This window comes from Salmo salar, chromosome 05 (assembly GCF_965601325.2).
Source record: "Salmo salar chromosome 05, fSalSal1, whole genome shotgun sequence".
NCBI classification, from domain to species: Eukaryota; Metazoa; Chordata; class Actinopteri; order Salmoniformes; family Salmonidae; genus Salmo; species Salmo salar.
Window position 1 is genome coordinate 69,759,404 of NC_138295.1, and position 19,131 is coordinate 69,778,534.

Genomic DNA, 19,131 nt, shown 5'->3' on the forward strand with positions numbered 1-19,131 from the left:
ATGTTTGTTTGTACAGCTTTTAGCTGTATGCAAAATAAAACTAAACACAATCAATCAAATGTATTTTATAAAGCCATTTTTACATCAGCAGTTGTCACAGTGCTTTACAGATGCCTAGCCTAAAACCCCAGAGAGAAAGCAATGCAGATGTAGAAGCACAGAGGCTAGGAAAAACTCCCTAAAAAGCAGGAACCTAGGAAGAAACCTAGAGAGGAATCGGGCTCTGAGGGGTGGTCAGCCCTCTTCTGGCTGTACCGGGTGGAGATACATGTGGCCATTAAGGCCAGATAATTTTTTAAGAAGTTCATAAATGACAAGCAGGGTCAAATCATAACCATGGTGACTATAGATGGCGCAGCAGAGCAACACCTCAGGAGTAAATGTCAGTTGGCTTTTCGTAGGCAGGTATTCAAAGTGTAGGAGAGGCACTTTATGCTTATAGCACATTAGTGTCCCCTCCTTCCTGCTGATAGTACTTCCTTATACCGTAGCATTTACTTGTACTGTATCTGTATCAGTATGACCTTTGACCCTCCGTGTCTCACAGCAGGTTGACCCTATGCTGACCCCAGAGGAGCGCCAACTAAACAAGATGCAGAACCACGGCTACGAAAACCCCACCTACAAATTCTTTGAACAAATGAACTGAGGCGATGGATGTGGCCTCCCGGTCATGCCCAATCACACGAGGCGCTCCCTTTCCTTGTTCCCCTCCTAGGGAGCAGTCCCAGTCACACCGCCTATGATGTATTAAGATGTATCATTACGACCAACACTTTAATGTAACTTGACAAGCAAATAGGGGGTATATTTCCCAATCCTCTGACCAACCATGTCCCCACATCAGTTTTGGAATGTAAACCAGTAACAGAGATGTATTACCAACTGATCCATCCTGTTACTCTTCTGGTCTAGAATAAAGGGGTGGACATTAATGCCACAGTGTAACAATCATCTCATTTAGAGAGATTCACTCCTGTCTACTTGGATAGGAATGCCATTGGAATGGCTTGAGTTGACCCCCTTATTCTTAATGAAATGGATTGATATTTGTCAGAAACTGACTCAATGTTGAACAGTGCATTTTGCTTTGTTGTGTATGTCATCTGTTTATTCTTTGTTGGATTGTGTTACAGCTCTGGTTCATTATATTCCAGTTCAGATAAATGGTGTAAATTGTGAACAACGAATATAGTCTGATTATAGTATAACTGATTTAAATCTCCATACAAACTGGTTCTCGATCTAAAGCTACAATGACTCTGACATGATGACCACCAAGCCAACCCCACCTCCATGAGTCAATGTAGGACATCTTCTTTCAAAGCCAGGCACAGTTATAATGATTAAGCAGAGATGAGGAGGTTGGGTAGGGAATGTGAGATATTGAAGCTTGATTAACTTAGTTGTTACTTAGTTATTACTTAAACCCACATATATATTATCAATCCATAGTAAAATGGGTTGGTGGTCTTTTGATATTCAGCCCAACCTCATCTCCTTCAGTCTGTGGCATCTGACACAACCGGCACCCAGTGCCTATTCTATGTGATGTGAACTATTTAATTGAACTAATGTACCAAATGTACCATTAAGTTAAGTGAATGACTGCTACCTAAAAAATTGTAACAAAGTAATGAGAAGTCCATTATTTTAATGAAAGCATGCAGATTTGGTGTATGATGCTACCGTCTTTGTGTTGTTCCTGTTCTTTGCTTTTGATAAGATGGAAATGTGACAGATTCAAATGGACAGTGTAAATATCTTTAGAAAAAAAAAACATTCAAAATAGACATTTCTAGAATGATTTTGCATCAGTGTAATGGAATAAAAACAAAAAAAGAATACCTTGTGCTGTTCAGAGAGAGAACATTTTCCTAACATGGCTGATTGAAAACGGACTGTTGTAAAAACCAGCACAAGACGACACAGTTAACTTCTGACTGAATGTATTTTAGGTAGACGTTGAGACTCCATTTCCTCTTCGGTAGGGCATCACTCCCCGAGTAGAACCCCAAGGACTAACCTGTAATCAGTAGACAAGCTACATATCCAAAACCTTCCTCATGATCTCACTGTAGTTTAACATTGGATGTCTCTTTTCACTATTTGCAGGTCTGAATGAGAACAGTGGGATGTCATTTCATTATTGTGGTGAAATGGACTTTAGTATTAGGGAACATAGTGATGTTGGCAACATGGTGATATTGGGTAATAGTTGCATGTAAGGGAGGTACGCCGAGGACTGGACTATTGCTCAGATTGGGTGGGACCACAATATTTGCTCTAGCACACCTTAGTGAGTTATTTTCAGTTTATTGCTTCAAATTCAAGTTTAATCTTTATTAGGGACATAGCCGGTTTCAGGCAGGATGAACATACAATACAGAACATATAGACGCTGTGTAAACACCAGTTGAATGTTAGTCTACTAGGGAGATGTGTTGCATCTCACTGAAGTATCTGTCACCGTTATCATGATCAATATCATTCACTGTATATAGATAAGAAGGGATTGTCCACTTTTCAGTGGCTGATTGTTGACCTCTTGGATGGGTTTTATGTTGAATTTATTTTCCACTACATGATTTTGGTACCAGAGAGAGTTCTCTGTGTTGGATGGTCACATACACAGTAGGAGGTTTCTTCGTAATCTACGGTGTCAACTACAACTACTGTTGGCCTACTGTACTACAGAGGACCCTAACCAAAACCAACTCCCAGAATTCTGAAAATAGCACTTTGTAAAACACCACCATTCCGGAAACATCCTAGGAGGTTCATTGTTTATTTATAACTCATGGCTAGGTTGTTCTGCTGTTGTGTACTCCATGAAACCACTGGTGACATGAGGGAGTAAATTATTGATCACATCAGAGGAGAGATGTGGCTGACTCAGCCTCATCACCTCAAACCGTTCTGTTTCTTTATTCAAACACTGCTTTGAATATGGGAAGAGGAGTTCAAAGAATTGACCTCAGAAATTTGAATTTTCGATGTATTGCTTTTGGATTGTAGGAATCACGGGTTGTGGTTACTGAACCAAGATAATTATAGAGCTGAGATAGTCTTTGTATAATTTGTACAGCTCCATTTAGTGAATGAAAACATGGAATGTTCCCAGTTTAAGTCAGTTGAACATTGTATCGATACTACTGAAACCATAGAAGAGAATAAGCTTGCCTATGATTCCCCAAAGACTCAAGGTTTTCATACCAGCATTTAGCAGATGTAGAATGGTGTATACTGTAGTGACTGAACACACATCTGTATGTCCTCTCTTGATTAAGATACTTCTATGTTGGCCTCCCTCCCCTCCCCACCAATGAAAATGTAAACAATTATATGGAGAGTTTAATTGCTGCATTATTGCCTTTTACAATGCTGTGTTTTGGATATAATTATGTATTTTTTATTTAAGTAATTATCCATTGGATTGAGGGTAATGTTTTCTCACTGTATGAAAAATATAGTAGCTTGTTTAAGGCACCCTAAAGAGGTTAAATGTCTAACCTGCAGTTCAGATACAGTAGACCTACACTGTCTAAGTGTATTGTTGGGCCAGTAACCGAAAGGTTGTTGGATCGAATCCCCGAGCTGACAAGGTAAAAATCTGTCGTTCTGCCCATGAACAAGGCAGTTAACCCACTCTTCCCCTGTAGGCCGTCATTGTAAATAAGAATTTGTTCTTAACTGACTTGCCTAGTTAAATAAATGTTCAATTTAAAAATCAAGTCTATAACAAAATTGTCCATGGTGTGGCGCCAAACACAACTGTGAACAAATTATTGCTCTATGTCAGACAGATACTGACAGATACTGACTGTATATAATGTGAACTCCCACCATTTTGACTATATTCTGATTGGAATGAGGGAGCTGATCTTCAAATCCATTCAGAACTTGACCAAAGACATACTCTGCTCTAGAAGAGGTCAGACAGCTGACTCATTTGGCCAATTGTCCCTGAGCTATGTAGAGTGTAATTCATGTGCAAGAAATCTGAGCAATGGAGATCTGATTAAGCTAATTAAAACTGTAATAAAATTAAAAATGACCCACGAAACACTTTCTTGAATCACTGTTCTTCCGCTCTGACTACTGGATGGGATAGTTGTCTTGATTTTATTATATCAGCCAGTATGGGGTCACCTAGAGAGATGCATGTGTTCTGTCACAGCTATAACCAGAGAGGCTATAACCAGAGAGGTATTCTCTGGTTATAATAACACATTAATAAACACACCACCCACATGAAAGTGGAGTGTTCTAAAGTATGGCTTTTATTGTGGCCTGGTGTAGCCTCTTTTATTATCTAGATTGGTGAAGGTATCTATACTGTGTGCAACACTATAAACAGTTTGCTGCCATATTTGGGGTTTGAGGTCTTGATTGAAATCCACCTTCATATGTGTACAAAACATAACCAGCATTGATAGTTAAGGGAATAAAACCTCAAGTGTTCTGCAAATGTGTTTGTGCATTTTATGGATGTCAGAGCAGGGAGTTGTACACAACCACACATCAACCAAACACCTATTTAGATTCAATAGAACATGAAGCACAATGACATCACATCCTGTTGTTTCATCTCAATTTCCATTCCAGTTTTTAAACGTCACAGACTGAAACTATCTGCAATGTAAGGAAGTCAACATGGTTATGGTTTACGGTTTATTCTAGACCAAATGACAACCCTCAGCAGCAATACTGTCTTAAACACCATAGTCAATGGTTTTGCTTGTCTACTAAGTCAAATTCACTTGTTCCAATTGAAACTCATCTGAGTGGATTTATTTGCTGTTTTCATCATTCTAAAAATAAAATAGTGTCAGCAGGCTAAGCACATGTTATTTGGTTGTAACATTATTAGGCTTCTATTAGGCTAATTATGACTTATTTTTTAGATGACATTTGATACATAATTATTTATCTAGGCCAGTGGTCACAAACCAGTCAGTAGCGATCTACTGGTCGAGCTCTGAGGAATTCCTATTCGATATATCGAACATTTCTGTAAACAACCCAACTGTAGAAAAAGCCCATGGAGTTGGTGGAATAATCCTTTAATTCATTGCCACTTACTCCGCTGGGCCAGGGGCGCTTTAATTAGGTCAGGTGGAAATGTCCGACAGATCTCCACTCCATAAAAGGAGGAAATCACCATCGCCTGATCGCGCTGCTTTCTCTTCCTTCACTCTGTCTAATCCAGAAGTTCTGTGCGTCCATGAATCCACGTAAATCCACCGACTCCGTTACCTTTCATCTGAACTTTCATCTGAACTATCTGTTGCGATCGGGAGAGTGGGCCATCAGTTGTTTGAAGTTATTCAAACATTTTGTCTAATGTGAATGGTCAATGATTCCGGCCCTACGGATCATAATAGGCCAATTATGCAATTGGTATGGTTAATATGTAATGAAATTCCGTGTACACATGAAGACACTTGAAAGGGTGAAATAAGAAAGTCATTGTTTGTTGAACTGATCGGCTCTGATATCCAACTAATGGCGATTATAGATTGAATAACCGATCACTGTTTGTATTATTCTTTCATGATTTATGATAAATAGTTACGAGCCTAAATTACTCACCGATGATTCCTATTGACTTATTAATGAACTGGATTGTTGAATTCCCTAAATTATGTTAATAATTAATGATTGTTATGATTAGATCTTTGTGATGATGGATTTGATTGGATACACGTTATTCTGTTTCCTTTGTTATGCAGCACAGACTACTCAGTAAATATACCACTTTATGGTTAAAGGAATTCCTGCCTCAGTCTCATCCATTCCTCTGTCACCTGACCCGTGACCACCTGTTCACCCTCACTGTCAGTCATCCTACCTGTCCAGCTACCCACACAGATTCCACTAATCTTTCACCAACAATAAAGCCTTCCGTTCCAGTTTTTTTATTCGTTTTGCTCTGTTCCCGCTAGGTGCACTTGATTCAGCAGCCATAGCGCCGGGAAGGCGAGGTGGTCCTTTTTTTTTTTAACAATTTCATGTGTCTGAGGGAAGAACTCCGCCTTCCCGGCAGTCATAGAGGGGCGGCAGATAGCCTCGTGGTTGGAGCGTTGGACTAGTAAACGAAAGGTTGCAAGATTAAATCTCTGAGCTGACAAGGTAGAAATCTGTTGTTCTGCCCCTGAACAAGGCAGTTAACCCACTGTTCCCCGGTAGGCTATCATCGTAAATAAGAATTTGTTCTAAAACAGACTTGCCGAGTTAAATAAATGTTCAATATAAAAAAGTCTATAACTAAATTGTCCATGTTGTGGCGCCAAGCACAACTGTGAACCAATTATTGCTCTATGCCTGACAGATACTGTCTGTATATAATGTGAACTCCCACCATTTTGACTATACTCTGATTGGAATGAGGGAGCTGATCTTCAAATCCATTCAGAACTTGACCAAAGACATACTCTGCTCTAGAAGAGGTCAGACAACTGACTCATTTGGCCAATTGTCCCTGAGCTATGTAGAGTGTAATTCATGTGCAAGAAATCTGAGCAATGGAGATCTGATTAAGCTAATTAAAACTGTAATAAAATAAAAAATGACCCACGAAACACTTTCTTGAATCACTGTTCTTCCGCTCTGACTACTGGATGGGATAGTTGTCTTGATTTTATCATATCAGCCAGCGTGGGGTCACCTAGAGAGATGCATGTGTTCTGTCACAATAACACATTAATAAACACACCACCCACATGAAAGTGGAGTGTTCTAAAGTATGGCTTTTATTGTGGCCTGGTGTAGCCTATTTTATTATCTACATTGGTGAAGGTATCTATACTGTGTGCAACACTATAAACAGTTTGCTGCCATATTTGGGGTTTGAGGTCTTGATTGAAATCCACCTTCATATTTGTACAAAACATAACAGCATTGATAGTTAAGGGAATAAAACCTCAAGTGTTCTGCAAATGTGTTTGTGCATTTTATGGATGTCAGAGCAGGGAGTTGAACACAACCACACATCAACCAAACATCTATTTAGTTTCAATAGAACATGAAGCACAATGACATCACATCCTGTTCTTTCACCTAAATTTCCATTCCAGTTTTTAAACGTCACAGACTGAAACTATGTGCAATGTCAGGAAGTCAACATGGTTATGGTTTTATGGTTTATTCTGGACCAAATAACAACCCTCAGCAGCAATACTGTCTTAAACACCATAGTCAATGGTTTTGCTTGTCTACTAAGTCAAATTCACTTGTTCCAATTGAAACTCATCTGAGTGGAATTATTTTCTAAAAATAAAATAAAGTGTCAGCAGGCTCAGCACATGTTATTTGGTTGGAACGTTATTAGGCTTCATTAGGCTAATTATGACTTATTTTTTAGATGACATTTTATAAATCATTATTTATCTAGGCCAGTGGTCACAAACCAGTCGGACCCTGGGCATCTTTCTTTTGGTGTTTTTCAGAGTCCGTAGAAAGGCCTCTTTAGTGTCCTAAGTTTTCATAACTGTGACCTTAATTGCCTACTGTCTGTAAGCTGTTAGTGTCTTAACGACCATTCCACAGGTGCATGTTCATTAATTGTTCATGGTTCATTGAATAATCATTTACAATGAAGATCTGTGAAGTTATTTGGATTTTTTCTAATTATCTTTGAAAGACAGGGTCCTGAAAAAGGGATGTTTCTTTTTTTGCTGAGTTTACATCTGCATTGCTTGCTGATTGGGGTTTTAGGCTGGGTTTCTGTACAGCCAGGGGCGGAAATCCCGGGGGGGACGGGGGGGACACGACCCCCCCATCCTGGGAAAAATATGATTTGTCCCCCCCAATATATCACTGAAACATAACTATGTAATTTAAATAATATTAATAATACGCAATGAAAGCAATTGTGCTGATTATAGACACTTAATAGCGCGTTTTTAAGTTTCAAAAGAATGCGACCCCCCCACCCTTTGCCTCACAATGGTTTGATCCACTGCCAGTTCCTTAGTTGGCAAGGTAACAGAGGGGTCGTGTCTACTGTAAGTTAGTGCTTCAAAGTCCCTGTGATAAGGTTAGCGACTTCTACCATTGTCTTAAATATATTTAATGGTCTCGTTGCAAAAGCTAAATTGTCGCAAGGGAACTTTTATTTATTTATTTTATTTCTCCTTTATTTAACCCGGGTAGCGAAGATTATAGCAAACACCACTGAAACTGAATTGGTGCTCGCTAGCTTTGCAAATTCAGCTATTGTTGGAAGCCAGCCAATATGAAACAAACTATTAAAATTACAAAAGGTTGCAGCATATGTTGTGTAAATGGTGAACTCATACAGCTGTCAACTCTTGTCATTTTAATCCGTTTCACATTTGCTAGCTACCTTTTAGATCGAAGCCCAAATAGAATGATAGAAGATGATAGAAGCCCATCTCCTACTGTAAATAACCTACACACTGTGTGTGTGTGTAGCCAGCCAGCCAGTCAGGTAGAAAAATGGCAGAAAAATAAAAGACGGACATCAGAGTATTTTTCAGTACACCAAAACGCAAAGTAAGAACCCTAGTAGCCTAATATCTCAGACTAGTTGATAAAATGTTCATAAGAAAGAAATGAAATTCTAATGGAAATGTTTCACAATGATGTCATTAGGCAGAGCAGGCAACAGATGGCACACAGACAGCAGAGTTGGGGACAGCTATGCAGGGACAGACTGGCAGAGACAGGGAGTCTCAGGTAAGTTTGTTGAGTCTTTGTTTGGCAACATTATGAAAGGTTCTCCATTTTTTTGACTTGTAAAATAGGAACATAATTGGAAAATGCCATGGATACCCCCACTCTCAACTTAAACTGGTGACTGAACTAAGATTTGTTAAAGGCAATGGTATTGCTGTTGTGATTAGTTGTGTAGTTTTGGGTACCGGTAGTTAGGAGTACGGGCAAACACCTTATTTCTTTGGTTCCTCAATATACATTTACCATATTACAATGTAGGCTATGTGTTACAGCACTACTTTTAGTGTCCCCCTCAGGAATTGCTCTTGAGAAAATGTCATGTAATTGTCCCCTCCAAAGTTGATATCAGATTTTCGCCCCTGTGTACAGCACTGGCTGATGTAAAAAGGGCTTTATAAATACATTTGATTGATATTGTTGTAAAGGTAACCTCTGTGCCTGTGCACATGTATGCATGTTCAACTTGTCTACCCTAATGTTGATGTTATGCTGGCACGGTTCAACTGTTGTTAAAACTGTACAAACGGAGTATCATTTTGTTCGTTTTTTGTCTTACAGACAACCGGGACATCTTTCTGGAGTGGATTCTAGATACAGAAACATAATTCCTTTGCCTGCTTGTGTCATTGTAGGTGAATTGTATAGGGATAGGATTTGACATTGTGCTCGATTTCAAGCAGATGAATTTCAGGAGCTGAATGGTAGTTTGATCATACAGTAGCACTCCTCCCACAGCTTTACAAGTATTCCCTAAATTTACTTTATGTTTCTTTGGAATGGCAAGCATACCCAGCATACCTCCAGCAGAAGGATTGGCCTGCTAGAGTTGTAATACGTTTGTAGCCTGCGTTGTGTCTGCCTTTTATACAACATTTGCTAACATAAGTACACATAAAACCCATGGCATACAAGGATGTAAGTTTCCTCTTTTACCTTTATAAACTCAACTTTCGTTTCTTAATATCTGTATTCATTATACTATTGTTATTATTTCCGCTACAAGACCATGGTGATTGCCTACGGAGCTGTGAAGGGAACGGCACCTCCATACCTTCAGGCTCTGATCAGGCCCTACACCCAAACAAGGGCACTGCGTTCATCCACCTCTGGCCTGCTGGCCCCCCTACCTCTGAGGAATCACAGTTCCCGCTCAGCCCAGTCAAAACTGTTCGCTGCTCTGGCACCCCAATGGTGGAACAAGCTCCCTCACGACGCCAGGACAGCGGAGTCAATCACCACCTTCCGGAGACACCTGAAACCCCACCTCTTTAAGGAATACCTAGGATAGGATAAAGTAATCCTTCTAACCCCCCCCCCCCCCCCCCCCCTTAAAAGATTTAGATGCACTATTGTAAAGTGGTTGTTCCACTGGATATCATAAGGTGAATGCACCAATTTGTAAGTCGCTCTGGATAAGAGCGTCTGCTAAATGACTTACATGTAAATGTAAATGTATTATTATTATTTCCGTAGCCTAGGTTACACTAATCGTCACGCTAGTCACTGACCTGTATTACCTGTCCGTGAAGGCTATATCTGTACAGTGATTTGAATGCCAGTCTGCTGCACTCCAGTACTGTACCAGCACCACGGTAGGAACTGATGTTTTGCACCTCAGATTTAACCAGGATTAAAGTGAATAGTAAACTTGATTATGATAGTTTATTAATCAATAGCACAGTAGGCCTACAGTAGCTATATAATGAACATTGTAAAGTTGAAAAGATAAAGTAAAAACAAGAATAACATTTCACTTTCGATTTTGATCCACAATTCCACATTATATTTGACAGTTTTTTCGAGGCAGAAATGTGAAGCGTCAGCCTTACAGTAGCATAGCCTAGGCCAGGATAGTAGCCTATATATATAGGTTTTGTGGCATACTGTAGTAAGCCTAATATAACCAGCTAATAATACAAATAAAAAAAGATCCCATGTCCTTCTGTAATATTGATAATTTCATGTTAAAGCTACAGTCTGGGATTCGAAAAACAGCAGAGGCTGTTAAAGCTTTCATTTGAATATAGTCTGGGATTTTAAGTGAACAGTCAATTTAAGTATGATAAATTGTGTATTAATCAATAGCATAGTAGCCTACGGTAGCTATATAATGAACAATGTAAAGTTGAAAATAAAATAAAAACGAAAGAAACATTTTGCTTTCGATTTTGATTACCTTGAAGCCACAATATTGTATGTGACCGGTTTTGCAAGGCGACACGTGAACTACAAAAACTGTGCAGCCTGTAGTAGACTAGGCTAACGTTGCATTGGAAGCCTATTTCATTAGCTCGTCTTATCACTATTCATATCATATACACTCAGTGGCCAGTTTATTTGAAACGGTCGGCCTCGGAGACTTTTCACGCACGACATTGTCTAGGGTAAAATTGGGCAACTTGCGTCCCGCGTCTCCTTTTAAAGGAACTCGAATCAATTAGGAACTCAGACGGGGTCTACATTTACTGTTATGGGTTAGAATAGTAGAATACACAGGGTGCAATTTCGAAATGTGGTTGTGTTTCAGAAAGGTTTCTCTTGTTTATGTCAGACACAGATAGTCAGTCAATTATCCCATGTCAGCTAACATTTTTTAGATTGCCAAATTAGTTTATCGGACAGCTATCTAAACTTGTAATCATGGTCGAATTATCGGCCGAGATGTCCCCCATAGTTTTTTTTGTTTGTCAGTCTCACTAAGATATCATATTAAAACGGCCAACATTTCTCTACACCCTATGGCAAAATGTGTAGAATAGCAGGAAATTCGCTGTAAAACAGCTATGGATGTGGGTATGAGACCTGAGAGCAACGGCAGCCCCTCGTGATCAGTTTAGATCTTTTGTGGCCCCCACAAGAATCAAAGTTGCCCATCCATGTGTTATGGTTTACAGAGAATGGTGAGACAAACAAAAAACATCCAGTGAGCGAAAACAGCTCGTTGATGAGAGGTCGAAGGAGAATGGCAAGAATCGTGCAAGCTAACATGAAGGCCAAAAACAGGCAGATAACGCTGCAGTACACCAGTGGTGTGCAGAACCGCGTATCGGAATGCACAACTCATCGGTCCTTGTCAGCAGGCGACCACACTGGGTTCCACTCCTATCCGCTGAAAACAAGAAGAAGCGGCTCCAACGGGCACGCGATCACCAGCACTGGACACTTACACTAGCCAAAGCCATGTTATATCAATTTGATACATTCTCATAAAGGTGGCATTTGATCTGGTGCTGGACGAGAGATGCATACAGCAGTAACACGGCCAATTCGTTCTTTAATTCCTTTGCATTTGTTTTCGCATGTAAAACACATAAATAGCTGTTGCTACAAGAAAGATTAGAAGATTACTAGAGAACAGTAGATATTTGATCCAGGGGTAAAATGGCTCCTCTTAAAGTTCTGCAAGAAGAAGACAGTCATGTTAGCAATACAACATGTTGTGTAGAGAGAATGCTATCAAACCTATTATAACATGTTGTTCATCATATTGCCAAGTCCTAGACTCAACTGCACTAGGTGCTTTCCCGGACACAGATTAAGCCTTGTCTGGATGAAAAAACACGTAAAATGGAGATTCTCTATTGAGTAATTGTTTTTGTCCAGGACTAGGCTAAATTGACTAGACTTGTTTTAAAAGTGCTTTTTAAAAACAAAAATAAATAAATTAAGGCCTAATCCAGGATTTGGTGGTGATTGTATAAATTATCCTAGTTCTTTAGTAACTTGATTTAGGACATAATGTAAAATAAAATAATAAAGAAATTATATAACGGTTTACATTACAGCAAAACAAATTGAGCTATTACATCTTTATTTAATACATTTCGGTGAAACGGACACATAATGTACTAAACTAGTATTTAGCATGAATAAAACCTTATAGTGACTTACCACTTGGAGCCACAGTTGTCTTGTCCTGGGTGACTTCTGGTGAAAGGGAAAATAAGAGGGATATCATTTTCTGAAGAATCCTTACTACATATAGATATACAACATCATAAGATATACAGTAATACATACCCTTTACTTCCATCTCTTCGAAAATCTGAACAGAACCCATCCCAAAATATCTTTTATATTGTCCATCAAAGTAGCACTCTGCTGTACAGTTTGGCATATCTCTGTCATGTAAGGTCAGGTTTCTTAATGTCATGGAAGTGGTGCTTTCAATTGACTCAATGTTTACACGTTGCTTATACAACTCTGTCTTCAGGACATCTATTGTTCGGTTTTTGTTGTTGATATCCATGATTACCCAATGCATTTCACAGTTCTCTATCACCTCCTGATCGGAGGTTATGTTGCAATGCAAAATGGCTGTGTCTCCCAATGTGTAGCGAGTTTCAGACGTCCACTGGTTTACCTTCACACTAGTGTGTGCAGGACCTTGTGGAGAAGAGACAAAGAGTGTGTGGGTAATGAGATACTGTAAGAATAGAATCATCTGTCTAATTGAGGTCTTGTCAGTGCATGCCATCTAAGTGGTCATGTATCAGGTAAAGCTCTGATGCTTCCTCTGAATCTTTCCTCTACATTTTACTGCATATTATCAAACAGTTAAACATAGATATAAAAAAAAAACACGGGAATATTTTCTTACCTGCCAGTAACAGCAATAGAAAAGCGCGGAACATTGGTGATCTAATTGTGTCGTTTCTTTGTTGAATATGGTTCCAACACATGTGAAAATGATTGACTTGTTTCCTGTACCTAAGAAGAAAAGAGCAGTTATAGCCACAGAAACCACATTGACACAGGCATTCAATGTACTGTAACATTGACAGAATTTTCAAGAAACGGGTCAAAGTGTTTCATGGCTGTTCTATACATGTGGCTGCTACTGGTTATAATTTGGTGTCGGAATGCAACATTGTAAGTCAATACAAGTAAAATTCCTACAGCCTATATAGGTAAATGACATTACTCTTTTATTTATACATTCATTACATTTTGGCATAGTGAATTATATAAATATCAGGTTATCTGAGGTTGAATTCAAACAACAAAATTAACCATGTATATGAATTAAGAAAAACAAATATATACATCAATTAATATATCAATTATATTATATTAATTAATGCATACAGTGCATTATTAAATGTGCAGAAAATACTTATACTCACTATGTACATAATATCTCAACATCTGCTTTTCAGTGTCCACAAGATGGCATCAATAGGCCAACTTTGTGCGTAAGAGAAAGAAAAACGTGTATACAATCAATTCCAAACTTATTTTGTTGCATCCCTTCTATTACGTTATGTGTTTGGTAAGATATCCCCTACTTTTTTGAATGGTCCTGTTTAACAGAAATACAGTACCAACATTAAGAAGCAACAGGATTGTTAGGTTCTATGGTTGTGATAAGGGAGGACTATGTATGGCCTTTTGATTCAGCAGAAAGGTTAGCAGGTCTCCCACAAACGTTCACTAATTTTACATCTCTTCTGTCATGCTAGGCCAGGGGTCAACTTTCTCTGTTGAGTGGGGTAGCCACAGGAAACATTGCATTGCTTTGAAATATTATATTTACAGTATTGTAATATACTATGGTTCAAATTAGGTAAATGTTACTCAATAGCAGGGATGGGCAACTGGAGGCCCCCTTTTGAGGCCCGGGGATCAATTTCCACAATAAAATTCAACATTTTGTATTTAGGAACTCAGTCCGGGTCTGAACTTAATGTTGAGAGTTCGAATAATAGAATACAAAAGGTGATATTTCAAAATGCGGTGGTTTATAGGCTGTTTTTCTCTTTTATGTCAGTCACTGACAGTCACTTTATTAGCCCATGTCAACTATTTTTAGACTGGTAAATTAGTCTAGCGGTCAGCTATCTAAACTTGTGGTAATCATGTTCGAATTACTGACCGAGGGGCCCCCATTGATCATCAGATATTATATTAAAATCTGCAAACATTTTCTCTCCACTCCATGGCAAAATGTGTAGAATTGCAGGAAATAAAACTTGATTTTCTCTTCGCTGTCAAGAAGAGGGCTACTAAAATGTTTTGCTCACAACTTTTGGCTAAGGGCCCCTAAATGCTACGATCGGCTCTGACTTCATGTGTGGGGATGGATGTGGGTACACAGGCCTCTGAGCCACTATGATAGGTTCCGATGTTTGTGGCTGTACATGTGGCCCGTTGAAGTCAACAATTTAACATTGAGAGCATACTGAATACATGTCATACAGCTAAATATGGGACATCATAGAACACCTTAACTGATGACCCATAATTGCATGTTCAATACTTTTGCATAGAGTATCTACCCTTATTATACACCAGGTCTCCTCAATGTGTGTCTCATTTTTATTTATTTATTACAGTGCTGTAGATAGCATAGAGCCTCAACTTGTGATTTTCTTTTAATAAGCAACTTTTTGCACTGCACCCCCACCTTTTTGTAATCACTGTCATGCATGTATTAAATAACAAAAATATAGTTTCTATCTCAGTCTCCTACTGGTTTTTCCAGTTTCCTTTGTATTCCACTACATACATAACTAAGCAGATGTTGTTTTTTACATGTTACTTATTTCTCACATTTTTCTCTGTTTTAGACAATAGTTGCAATAGTCCTGAGAATGACTGCACATGTAAGGATTGTGATATTGCTCACCTTTTTATATGTTCCTGTAAAAACTCCATCAGTCAATGAAGGTAATTATACTGCATCTCCATTTAAGTTGTTTTTAAAATGATCAAACTGCCTCTTTAGCTTATCAAGTGTAAGGAAACCATTAAATAACATGTTTACTGCTCCACCTGCTCCACCTACTTACAGATCCAGGATTCACCATTACTTGTACAAATCGCAAAGGTGAAGTCATATACCGTAAAAAGGACTGGACTACAGCTTTTTCAGCAGGCAATGCTAAATGTACAAAGCGAGCAAAAGGTCAGTTTTGACCTAGGTCTCCTGACTATGACACCATTCAGGTTCACTCTGCAGTACATTTCACGTTCTGACATTTAAGAATTCACACGTGCAATATATTTGTATTTTCTTTTCTCTACAGGCAAAGAATTTCAGTGCCTAGAGGTAGACAGCGCCATCAACAACACTTCATTATGTTCCTCAAATACAGAGTGTTGATTCAATGATATGTTTGAAGAGGAAGAATATGTGAAATGCATTATTCAGAAAAATTGTAGGTTTTACTTATTACAGCATGCAGCTAGGAATGTTGTATAATTTCACATTTCCAATATTTGCATTTCAGTGGCAATCCGAACTCTTTGAGACATTTAAAAACCAAAATATCAATTTCCCCTCATACGGTGGCATCTGGAGAGGGTGGAAAAAATCAACAAATTCACAAAATACAAAACCATTCGGAACAAATCAAATTTCACATCTTGATCATAGCCATACCAGTATTAGGGCTATTCATTGTATGATTGGTAAGTTAATTTACTCATTTTGACCACTCACCGTTAGGTTAAGATAATTAAATCAGTACATTAACTCTAATCTTGAAACATTCTGGTAGAATGATTATACTTGTCCTATCTTAACTTATTCCAGGTGTGCTGCTATACCAGAAGATGGAAAGATTGACATCCTCAAACATCTAAGGAGTATTCACTAGTAACTTAATAGAATCAAATGGAAGCAAGCCCCCCTAATGATTGCATCCAACTATAACAAACCATGGCAGGCAGCAAAAACCATATTGTCTGTGACGACAAGCCTTTCAGTTGTCTGTGACGACTGAAAGAAGGAAAAAAATCCCACTTAACATGCAGAAGATAACACAACAATAAGAGACAACCTTTTAATAAATTCAGAATTTGGATGACTGTGATTTTTTTAAAAAGTATTACTTTTTAAAGCAGTGTTTTGTATTTTGTAGAATCTGTAAGGTCAATAAGACTTTTATTTTGTTGTTAAAAGACAAGCTTTATCATTTTGTTATAAGACACTTTATCATTTTGTTCAGTTGCTTAGCTACCAGGTTTAGGGTAATTTCGAATGGAAGTCTTAGGAAGTGACTTTAGGAAGTAATTTGAATAAAAATATTTAAAAGAAAAAAAATGTTTCACATGAATAGCATCTCCTTTTCAGTTTATTGAGAAGTCTTTGAAAATAGATGTCCTTTTTTCAATTGTCGAATTGACTGGCTTCAATTTTTATTGACCCCAGCCCTGTTACAGGGTATGACAATGACTGACTATGACTTTCCCTTCCTCCTTCAAAATCCCCATTTGAGGAGCTAAAGCCTTGTTCACACGCTAGACCTTAATGCTCAAATCCGTTTTGGAATACTGACTGTCCCAAACAGCAAGTGACCAAATCATATTGTGTGTGTTCAGACAGCAGTCATCTGCTGACACGGCTATGCTAGTTGTCATAGTAACGATGGGTGTGTGCAGGGGTGTACATTTAGATGTTTCCCAGTTGCTTTGAATGTTCAAAATGAAATTGTAAGAACACTTTAAACAAGCTAATTAGCTACCACATATTCTTGTCAAACTGTCAACAGAGTAGCTAGCAAGCAACAAGCTATGCCAAATAAATTAGATGTGTCCATTCAGTCACAAGTCGCATGCCCAGGAATCAAATGTGTATTTCATTTTAAACCACCACGAAGGTGGCTTGAAATATCCGATTCTATTTGCTTTTTGGCTCTTCAGACTGAAGGAAAAATAACAGATTTAAATCGGATATGATTTTTTGCGTAGATTTGAGTCACTTCAAACTGCCAATGTGAACAAGGCATAACTGAACCTAACATAAGCTACTTGTGCATTTATTTACCCAGTAAATTAAACAAAAAATGCACTGTCACGCCTACTCTCGTTCTGGCGCTCAACGTTGCCTGTTTACTAACCACCAGTCCTGGCAACCCATCATTACGCACACCTGCCAACCAACATTATTCACACCTGCGCCCCATCATTATGCACACCTGGACTTCATCACTACCTTGATTACAAAAGCTCTCCCTCGCCCTCCATTTGGCAAATCTGACCATAACTCTATCCTCCTGTTTCCTGCTTTCAGGCAAAAATTAAAGCAGGATGCACCAGTGACTCGGTCTATAAAAAAGTAGTCAGATGAAGCAGATGCTAAACTACAGGAATACCTGGGATAGGATAAAGTAATCCTTCTAACCCCCCCCCCCCCCCCCACAAAAAAAAGATATAGATGTACTATTGTAAAGTGGTTGTTCCACTGGATATCATAAGGTGAATGCACCAATTTGCAAGTTGCTCTGGATAAGCGCGTCTGCTAAATGACATAAATGTAATGTTTTGCTAGCACAGACTAGAATATGTTCCGGGATTCTTCCGATGGCATTGAGGAGTGCACCACATAAGTCTCTGGCTTTATCAATAAGTGCATCGAGGACATCGTCCCCACAGTGACCGTACGTACATACCCCAACCAGAAGCCATGGATTACAGGCAACATTCGCACTGAGCTAAAGGGTAGAGCTGCCGCTTTCAAGGAGCGGGACTCTAACACGGAAGCTTATAAGAAATCCTGCTATGCCCTCCGACGAACCATCAAACAGACAAAGTGTAAATACAGGACTATGATCGAATCGTACTACACTGACTCCGACGCTCATCGGATCTGGCAGGGCTTGCAAACTATTACAGACTACAAAGGGAAGCACAGCAGAGAGCTGCCCAGAGACACGAGCCTACCAGACAAGCTAAATATCTTCTATGCTCGCTTCGAGGCAAGTAACACTGAAACATGCATGAGAGCATCAGCTGTTCCGGATGACTGTGTGATCACGCTCTCCCCAGCTGATGTGAGTAAGACCTTTAAACAGGTCAACATTCACAAGGCTGCTGGGCCAGACGGATTACCAGGACGTGTACTAAGAGCATGCGCAGGCACAACGCCAACACAATCATTAAGTTTCCTGATGACACAACAGTGGTAGGCCTGATCACCGACAACGATGAGACAGCTTATAGGGAGGAGGTCAGAGACCTGACCGTGTGGTGCAAAGACAACAACATCTCCCTCAACGTGATCAAGACAAAGGAGATGATTGTGGACTACAATTGTGGACCCCCCCATTCTCATCGACGGGGCTGTAGTGGAGCAGGTTGAGAGCTTCGAGTTCCTTGATGTCCACATCACCAACAAACTAACATGGTCCAAGCGCACCAAGGCAGTCGTGAAGAGGGCACGACAAAACCTATTCCCCCTCAGGAGACTGAAAAGATTTGGCATGGGTCCTCAGATCCTCAAAAGGTTCTACAGCTGCACCATTGAGAACATCCTGACTGGTTGCATCACTGCCTGGTATGGAAAGTGCTCGGCCTCCGACCGCAAGGCACTACAGAGGGTAGTGCGTATGGCCCAGTACATTATTGGGGCCAAGCTTCCTGCCATCCAGGACCTCTATACCAGGCTGTGTCAGAGGAAGGCCCTAAAAATTGTCAAAGACTCCA

The 19,131-nt window shown here is 39.3% G+C and overlaps 1 protein-coding gene and 2 long non-coding RNA genes across 4 annotated transcripts in view; 2 read left to right on the forward strand and 1 right to left on the reverse strand.

Moving 5' to 3' along the window:
• LOC106605617 (amyloid beta precursor like protein 1) overlaps window positions 1-4,066 on the forward strand; it is a 50,123-nt gene extending 46,057 nt beyond the window's left edge. Inside the window, exon 17 of one of the 2 annotated variants that reach the window (XM_014201454.3) lies at window positions 551-4,066. In XM_014201454.3, the coding sequence (XP_014056929.1) occupies window positions 551-649 (99 nt within the window). In that variant the 3' untranslated portion in view covers window positions 650-4,066. Of the gene's footprint in view, window positions 1-547 lie in introns of both variants that reach the window. The other variant, XM_014201453.3, reaches the window with a different exon arrangement.
• A 6,115-nt stretch (window positions 4,067-10,181) lies between these two features.
• On the forward strand, window positions 10,182-16,511 carry LOC106605620 (uncharacterized). The gene is made up of 6 exons (XR_001328906.3): window positions 10,182-10,295; window positions 15,273-15,372; window positions 15,497-15,610; window positions 15,732-15,754; window positions 15,936-16,116; window positions 16,241-16,511. It is a non-coding gene; the product is annotated as an uncharacterized LOC106605620 (long non-coding RNA).
• On the reverse strand, window positions 11,961-13,486 carry LOC106605619 (uncharacterized). Its single transcript, XR_001328905.3, has 4 exons — window positions 13,304-13,486; window positions 12,724-13,089; window positions 12,595-12,630; window positions 11,961-12,102 (listed from the first exon to the last, which is right to left on the reverse strand). It is a non-coding gene; the product is annotated as an uncharacterized LOC106605619 (long non-coding RNA).
• Window positions 16,512-19,131: the final 2,620 nt, after the last annotated feature.